This window comes from Artemia franciscana, chromosome 8, assembly GCF_032884065.1.
Source record: "Artemia franciscana chromosome 8, ASM3288406v1, whole genome shotgun sequence".
NCBI lineage: Eukaryota > Metazoa > Arthropoda > Branchiopoda > Anostraca > Artemiidae > Artemia > Artemia franciscana.
The window spans coordinates 52,071,770-52,081,216 of NC_088870.1; the positions used below are offsets into that span (position 1 = coordinate 52,071,770).

Below are 9,447 nucleotides of genomic sequence, written 5' to 3' on the forward strand. Positions count from 1 at the left end.
ATAAACCAACCTGGTAAAAATATTTTACTGAGGGGCGGGACTTGTGTTTTAATAATTTTTAGCATTAAAAACTTGCAAAAATTGAATATTTTATTTTCGACTAACCGGTGGCAACTTGATGTCCAAATCCTCGGCTGCCAGAATGAATCATTATGCAAACTTGGAAATTTCTGTCAATGCCCATTTTTTATTGCAGCCCAGGCATCAAGAATCTCCTTAACAACTTGAATTTCAGCATAATGATCATAAAATAAGATAAAAAAATATGAAATCAGACATACTTTACATAAAATAAAAGAATATAAAACAAAATAGTAAAATTGCCAGCATGGCTTTCTTCAAAAAACTGCACAGGAATGTAATTAGAATGTTAATATAACAATAAACAACATGAGGAAAAACTATTAATGAAATAAATAAGTAATAAAGTTTTGTTTCAATAAAATAAATAATAAGTACAATTTTAATAATAATTTTAAGAGAATTTAAAAAAATCTTGCGCAGAGCACTTTTAGAATGACGTCATTATACCTAGTTGAATGTTTGTAATGACGTTATCATATATGCAACTATGATGTCATTTAATACTTATAAGGAGGTTTAGTAAATAAAAATGAATCAAATTGTGAGGATCCAACAAAAACGCGAATTTGACCCTACAAATGTATTCGAGCAACACTTCCGACTTGCCGAGGCACAGTTTCGACGGTTTTGTACAACCAGGGACGTGGTGGAAGCCGAAATTAATAGCAGTAGGGTCATTGAAAATAAATTTAATAAAAAACGAAAAGAATTCCAAAAGAAATTTGAAAAAGACGAACCAGAAGCGAAAGCAATTCTGGCTTTCCATGGAACTCTCACAATAACTAATATTGAGAGTATCCTAAAGAACAATTCCAAAAAAAAATATTCAGAAGTTTGACCATGGACTTAGGCATTATTTTAGTGAATTCCCCAATGTGGCCTTAGACTACACTGGGGAAACGAATGCCCTTATTCTGTGTCTAATTCTACCTGGTTGTCAAAATGGCGTATCTGCAACATCTTATTTAAGACTAAGGGTGTTAAGTTGAAACTTTCATGGCATGTTGAGTGGGATTTTGGACGAATTTAGTAGTTGCTATCGTGCACTCATGTTGTCAAAAGGTCCTACTGTTTCTTTAGTATCTCAGGAGCGGCCATGGGCATTAAAAAGGGTGCATCAAAAGAATGTATTTCTTGTTTCCTCACGAACGGTTGAATTTACTAAGCCAGAAAATTTCTAACTAGTTGGAAATTTCCAACTTAAGTTGTATTTTCCAACTAAGTTGTATTTTCCAACTAAGTTGGAAAATACGACTGAGCGTATTAAATGGGAAGTTACAAGGAATGTTGTTCTAAAAAAAAAACTGCATATGTATCCAGACTGTCAAATTGGTGTATTAGTAACATTCAGGTTATCAAAAGAGCATTTCTTCAATATCTCCGGAACATATAAAGGTATTAAGTTGAAACTTCTAGTGAATAATAAGGATGAAGTTAAACTAAACCAAATGACAGGGTATGCATCCAAGTGTCTTCAATATTGTAGGAACGGCTAAGGATGTTTAGCTGAAATTTTCAGTGAATGTTAAAGTGGGTGTTGAACTTGATACTATATATATATATATATATATAAAAATAAGTTGTCTGTGGATGGATGGATGGATGTGTCAGGTGACGTCACCTGAAAAAACTGGATCAGGTGACGTCAAAACTGAAAAAACTAAAAAAAGGCAAAAACTACAAAAAAAACTAAAAACTAATAAAAAAAATAAAAAAGCTAAAAAACTAAAAAAACTATAAAGGTAAAAACCAATAAAAAACTAAAAAAAAAACTGAAAAAACTAAAAAAAGGCAAAAACTACAAAAAAAACTAAAAACTAATAAAAAAAGTAAAAAAGCTAAAAAACTAAAAAAACTAAAAAAAGGTAAAAAACTAAAAAAAATAAAAAATAAAAAAAACTAAAAAAAAGGAAAAAACTGAAAAATAAGCTAAAATAAAGGTAAAAACCAATAAAAAACTAAAAAAAAAAGGAAAAAACTAATAAATGACGACACTCAAAGAGAAAAAAAAGGCAAAAACTACAAAAAAAACTAAAAACTAATAAAAAAAATAAAAAAGCTAAAAAACTAAAAAAACTAAAAAAAGGCAAAAACTACAAAAAAAACTAAAAACTAATAAAAAAGCTAAAAAACTAAAAAAACTAAAAAAAAGGCAAAAACTACAAAAAAACTAAAAACTAATAAAAAAAATAAAAAAGCTAAAAAACTAAAAAAAACTAAAAAAACTAAAAAAAGGTAAAAAACTAAAAAAACTAAAAACTAAAAAAAACTAAAAAAGGTAAAAACTAAAAGAACTAAAAAAGAAAAAAATAAATGACGACACTCAAAGAGAAAGCGACCAGGACAAAAGGAATGTTCGATTAGCAATCAACAAAGCACCGGGACACAGGGAGTATAAATGACGACCCGGGGGAAACAGGGGGATATAAATGACGACCGGGACAAAAAAACTAAAAAGAAAAAAAAACTAAAAACTAATAAAAAAACTAAAAAATCTAAAAATCTAAATAAGCTAAAAAAGAAAAAAAAAGGAAAAAAATAAAGGAGAAAAACAAAACTAAAAAACGAATGTATATACAGACCGGGACACCGGGATACAAATGACGACCGGGACCCGGGACACAGGGAATATAAATGACGACCGGGACACAGGGACACAACTCCGGTACACCGGGATACAAATGACGACCGGGACACAGGGAATATAAATGACGACCGGGACACAGGGACACAACTACAACGGGGACACCGGGGGAAACAGGGGGATATAAATGACGACCGGGACAAAAAAACTAAAAAGAAAAAAAAACTAAAAACTAATAAAAAAACTAAAAAATCTAAAAATCTAAATAAGCTAAAAAAGAAAAAAAAAGGAAAAAAATAAAGGAGAAAAACAAAACTAAAAAACGAATGTATATACAGACCGGGACACCGGGATACAAATGACGACCGGGACCCGGGACACAGGGAATATAAATGACGACCGGGACACAGGGACACAACTACAACGGGGACACCGGGGGAAACAGGAGGATGTAAATGACGACCGGGACACCGGGACAGGGAATGGTCGATTAGCAATCACCATCAACAAAGCTCAAGGGCAATCATTAGAATCATGAGGTATAGATCTGAATACAGATTGTTTTCCCATGGACCATTATATGTTGCATGTTCAAGAGTCGGTAAACCTGACAATCTATTTATATGCAAAGACAATGGGACAGCAAAGAATGTTGTATATTCGCAAGTTTTACGTAGTTAAAACCATATATATATATCTATCTATATTCACAGGTGGGACATAGGGACACAACTACAATGGCGCGTAACTATTATGGCGCGTAACGACTTACGCGCGCGGGGGGGCTTGGGGGGGGCGCGAAGCGCCCCCACCAACTAGGTGTTGGGGTGGCGCGAAGCGCCACCCCAACAGCTAGTATATATATATATCTATCTATATAAAAATAAGTTGTTTGTGGGTTATGTCTGTCTGTCTGTCTGTCGAGTGACGTCGTGTTTGTCCGCATATGACGTCTGAATTATTTCACACTAATACAAAAGAAGAAAAAAAACTAAAAAAGGTAAAAACTACAAAAAAAACTAAAAAGAAAAAAAAACTAAAAAAGCTAAAAAACTAAAAAAAACTAAAAAAAGGTAAAAAACTAAAAACTAAAAAAAAACTGAAAAAACTAAAAAAAGCTAATAACAATGCTAAATAACAAGTACAAATATAAACAGCCAGCATTGTGATATGGCACTAAGTTCTGGAAACTTTGATCTTGACCCAGATTCCCAGCTTATGACTGGAGTGACCGATTTTACATACAAAGAAGACTTACAACTGGACTGCGAAAAACAAATTCCTTTGAAGCACAGATTGGCTAGGGATATGAGGACTCAAAATGGAAAAAAATACTATGAATGTGAAGAATGCAAAAAGAAGTTTTCTTCGAAGTCCCATTTGGCTGTGCATATGAGAATTCACAGTGGAGAAAAACCATATGAATGTGACGTATGCAAAAAGAAATTTTCTACCAAGTCCTATTTGGCTGTGCATATGAGAATTCACAGTGGAGAAAAACCATATGAATGTGAAACATGCAAAAAGAACTTTTCTAGAAAGTCTGTTTTGACTGAGCATATGAGAACGCACACTGGTGAAAAACCCTATGGATGTGAAACATGTAAAATGGAATTTTCTTTCAAGTCCAATTTGGCTAAGCATATGAGAACTCACAGTGGAGAAAAACCATATGAATGTGAAACATGCAAAAAGAACTTTTCTAGAAAGTCTGTTTTGACTGAGCATATGAGAACGCACACTGGTGAAAAACCCTATGGATGTGAAACATGTAAAATGGAATTTTCTTTCAAGTCCAATTTGGCTAAGCATATGAGAACTCACAGTGGAGAAAAACCATATGAATGTGAAACATGCAAAAAGAAATTTTCTAGAAAGTCTGTTTTGACTGGAGAACGCACACTGGTGAAAAACCCTATGGATGTGAAACATGTAAAATGGAATTTTCTTCTAAGTCCAATTTGGCTAAGCATATGAGAACTCACAGTGGAGAAAAACCATATGAATGTGAAACATGCAAAAAGAAACTTTCTACCAAGTCCCATTTGGCTGTGCATATGAGAATTCACAGTGGAGAAAAACCATATGAATGTGAAACATGCAAAAAGAACTTTTCTAGAAAGTCTGTTTTGACTGAGCATATGAGAACGCACACTGGTGAAAAACCCAATGGATGTGAAACATGTAAAATGGAATTTTCTTTCAAGTCCAATTTGGCTAAGCATATGAGAACTCACAGTGGAGAAAAACCATATGAATGTGAAACATGCAAAAAGAACTTTTCTAGAAAGTCTGTTTTGACTGAGCATATGAGAACGCACACTGGTGAAAAACCCTATGGATGTGAAACATGTAAAATGGAATTTTCTTCTAAGTCCAATTTGGCTAAGCATATGAGAACTCACAGTGGAGAAAAACCATTTGAATATGAAACATGCAAAAAGAAATTTTCTAGAAAGTCTATTTTGACTGAGCATATGAGAACGCACACTGGTGAAAAACCCTATGGATGTGAAACATGCAAAAAGAAACTTTCTACCAAGTCCCATTTGGCTAAGCATATGAGAACTCACAGTGGAGAAAAACCATATGAATGTGAAACATGCAAAAAGAAATTTTCTAGAAAGTTTGTTTTGACTGAGCATATGAGAACGCACACTGGTGAAAAACCCTATGGATGTGAAACATGTAAAATGAAATTTTCTTCTAAGTCCAATTTGGCTCAGCATGTGAGAACTCACAGTGGAGAAAAACCATATGAATGTGAAACATGCAAAAAGAAACTTTCTACCAAGTCCCATTTGGCTGTGCATATGAGAATTCACAGTGGAGAAAAACCATATGAATGTGAAACATGCAAAAAGAACTTTTCTAGAAAGTCTGTTTTGACTGAGCATATGAGAACGCACACTGGTGAAAAACCCAATGGATGTGAAACATGTAAAATGGAATTTTCTTTCAAGTCCAATTTGGCTAAGCATATGAGAACTCACAGTGGAGAAAAACCATATGAATGTGAAACATGCAAAAAGAACTTTTCTAGAAAGTCTGTTTTGACTGAGCATATGAGAACGCACACTGGTGAAAAACCCTATGGATGTGAAACATGTAAAATGGAATTTTCTTCTAAGTCCAATTTGGCTAAGCATATGAGAACTCACAGTGGAGAAAAACCATATGAATGTGAAACATGCAAAAAGAAATTTTCTAGAAAGTCTATTTTGACTGAGCATATGAGAACGCACACTGGTGAAAAACCCTATGGATGTGAAACATGCAAAAAGAAACTTTCTACCAAGTCCCATTTGGCTAAGCATATGAGAACTCACAGTGGAGAAAAACCATATGAATGTGAAACATGCAAAAAGAAATTTTCTAGAAAGTTTGTTTTGACTGAGCATATGAGAACGCACACTGGTGAAAAACCCTATGGATGTGAAACATGTAAAATGAAATTTTCTTCTAAGTCCAATTTGGCTAAGCATGTGAGAACTCACAGTGGAGAAAAACCATATGAATGTGAAACATGCAAAAAGAAACTTTCTACCAAGTCCCATTTGGCTGTGCATATGAGAATTCACAGTGGAGAAAAACCATATGAATGTGAAACATGCAAAAAGAACTTTTCTAGAAAGTCTGTTTTGACTGAGCATATGAGAACGCACACTGGTGAAAAACCCTATGGATGTGAAACATGCAAAAAGAAACTTTCTACCAAGTCCCATTTGGCTGTGCATATGAGAACTCACAGTGGAGAAAAACCATATGAATGTGAAACATGCAAAAAGAAATTTTCTAGAAAGTTTGTTTTGACTGAGCATATGAGAACGCACACTGGTGAAAAACCCTATGGATGTGAAACATGTAAAATGAAATTTTCTTCTAAGTCCAATTTGGCTCAGCATGTGAGAACTCACAGTGGAGAAAAACCATATGAATGTGAAACATGCAAAAAGAAACTTTCTACCAAGTCCCATTTGGCTGTGCATATGAGAATTCACAGTGGAGAAAAACCATATGAATGTGAAACATGCAAAAAGAACTTTTCTAGAAAGTCTGTTTTGACTGAGCATATGAGAACGCACACTGGTGAAAAACCCAATGGATGTGAAACATGTAAAATGGAATTTTCTTTCAAGTCCAATTTGGCTAAGCATATGAGAACTCACAGTGGAGAAAAACCATATGAATGTGAAACATGCAAAAAGAACTTTTCTAGAAAGTCTGTTTTGACTGAGCATATGAGAACGCACACTGGTGAAAAACCCTATGGATGTGAAACATGTAAAATGGAATTTTCTTCTAAGTCCAATTTGGCTAAGCATATGAGAACTCACAGTGGAGAAAAACCATATGAATGTGAAACATGCAAAAAGAAATTTTCTAGAAAGTCAATTTTGACTGAGCATATGAGAACGCACACTGGTGAAAAACCCTATGGATGTGAAACATGCAAAAAGAAACTTTCTACCAAGTCCCATTTGGCTAAGCATATGAGAACTCACAGTGGAGAAAAACCATATGAATGTGAAACATGCAAAAAGAAATTTTCTAGAAAGTTTGTTTTGACTGAGCATATGAGAACGCACACTGGTGAAAAACCCTATGGATGTGAAACATGTAAAATGAAATTTTCTTCTAAGTCCAATTTGGCTCAGCATGTGAGAACTCACAGTGGAGAAAAACCATATGAATGTGAAACATGCAAAAAGAAACTTTCTACCAAGTCCCATTTGGCTGTGCATATGAGAATTCACAGTGGAGAAAAACCATATGAATGTGAAACATGCAAAAAGAACTTTTCTAGAAAGTCTGTTTTGACTGAGCATATGAGAACGCACACTGGTGAAAAACCCTATGGATGTGAAACATGTAAAATGGAATTTTCTTCTAAGTCCAATTTGGCTAAGCATATGAGAACTCACAGTGGAGAAAAACCATATGAATGTGAAACATGAAAAAAGAAATTTTCTACCAAGTCCTATTTGGCTAGTCATATGAGAACCCATACTGGTGAAAAACCATATGAATGTGACGTATGCAAGAAGAAATTTTCTATCAAGAACAATTTAACTAGGCATATGAAAACCCACGCTGATGAAAAACCATATCAATTTGAAGAATTAAAAAGTGATACGAGGTGTTATCCCTACTGATTTATCTTTTTTTTAAAATTGACTTTTGATTCATTTAAATTTTGGATTGTTTTAAGTTTCAATTAAATTTTATAATTTAACCTTCATTCGTCTTTGGATTTAATATAGCTCTGCTTTTATTTTCTAGCATCTCGCTCTTTACGCTAAAGTTTGACTCTTTGCCACAATTTTACTTTTTAAAACAATTAAAAGTTTTAGCGTAAAGAGCGAGGGATTGCGGAGGGGACAACTCATTTCATATACGGAGTAATGAAATAAATTTTTTGTTTTTTTCCTTTTTTTTGTATTAATGCTAAAGCCAAGGTTCGAACCTGGAACCTCTCGGACCTAGAACCTGGAACATAACGCTTTACCAACTCAGCTACTTCAGCTTGAATACATTTACCTTTTTTAGTTTTTTTTTTTTTAGTTTTCTTTTTCTCCTTTATTTTTCAGTTTTTTCCTTTTTTTTAGTTTTTTTTTCAGTTTTTAGTTCTAGTTTTTTTATTAGTTTTTATTTTGTTTCTTTTCAGTTTTTTTTGCAGTTTTTATGTTTTTTTAGTTTTTTTTTAGTTTATTTTCTTTTTTAGTTTTTTACCTTTTTTTAGTTTTTTTTTAGTTTTTTAGCCTTTTTAGTTTTTTTAGTGTTTTCTTTTAGTTTTTTTTTTTGGTAGTTTTTACCTTTTTTAGTTTTTTTTCTTCTCTTGTATTAATGCTAAGGCCAAGGTTCGAACCTGGAACCTCTCGGACCTAGAACCTGGAACATAACGCTTTACCAACGCAGCTACTTCGGCTTGAATACATTCGTTTTTGAATTGGTATATGATGAAATAATTCAGACGTCATATGCAGACAGACAGACAGACACAAAAACAAACAACTTATTTTTTCTTAAATACTTATAATGACGTCATATACTAAGCATCGCCATAACAAACATGACGACAACTAACTTCATGACGACATATAGCTCAATTCTTATAATGACGTCAGTCGACAGACAGACAAACAACTTATTTTTATATAGATAGAAGATATATATATATATATATATATATATATATATATATATATATATATATATATATATATATATGTATATCCTCTATTAGACAGAGAAAACATATACAAAAGTCTTATTAATAGTGTTCGTCCAAAGTCTTGAGTTGTAAAATTTTCTTCTTTAATTTTGCCTAAATGTAAGTTGAATTTCTAATGAAGGTGGTAAAATCTTCTTCGTCTGTGAATTACAAAAGGAATTTACAACTCAAGGCTTTGTATGAATCCAGCTATTGAACTCTCTCAAAACAAACCTATTGAATGAACCGGAGGTAAGTATTTTGTTCTGTATAAACATGTTAGTTTCAATTTTAATGCTTTAGTAAATCTGCTGATGATGATCATTGTCGATACCAGTTAATTTGTTACTAATTTAACTAGTTTACCAGTTACCAGTACAATAGTTACTAGTTTAATATATTACTAGTTTCCAGTAAACTAGTAACTAGTTCAGCTATTTTACTGGTTATCAATTAACTAGCTACTAGTTTAACCGTTTTACTAGTTACCAGTAACCTAGTTACTAGTTTAACTATTCTACTAATTGCTAGTAAACTAGTTACTAGTTTAACTATTTTATTAGTT

The 9,447-nt window shown here is 32.9% G+C and overlaps 2 protein-coding genes across 2 annotated transcripts; both read left to right on the plus strand.

The window, feature by feature from the left end:
• Nucleotides 1–618: 618 nt before the first annotated feature.
• On the plus strand, nucleotides 619–4,645 carry LOC136030552 (zinc finger protein 239-like). The gene has a single exon (XM_065709606.1). It carries the CDS (start codon nucleotides 3,839–3,841, stop codon nucleotides 4,643–4,645), a length of 807 nt encoding a protein of 268 aa, XP_065565678.1. The 5' UTR covers nucleotides 619–3,838.
• Nucleotides 4,606–8,195, plus strand: LOC136030551 (zinc finger protein 208-like). The gene has a single exon (XM_065709605.1). The coding sequence runs from the start codon at nucleotides 4,606–4,608 to the stop codon at nucleotides 7,624–7,626; it is 3,021 nt and encodes a 1,006-aa protein (XP_065565677.1). The 3' UTR covers nucleotides 7,627–8,195.
• The last annotated feature ends 1,252 nt before the right edge of the window (nucleotides 8,196–9,447 follow it).

Coding starts and splice junctions, on each gene's coding strand:
- LOC136030552 (XM_065709606.1), top strand. CDS start 3,839: ATGGCACTAAGTTCTGGAAACTTTGATCTTGACCCAGATTCCCAGCTT.
- LOC136030551 (XM_065709605.1), top strand. CDS start 4,606: ATGGAATTTTCTTCTAAGTCCAATTTGGCTAAGCATATGAGAACTCAC.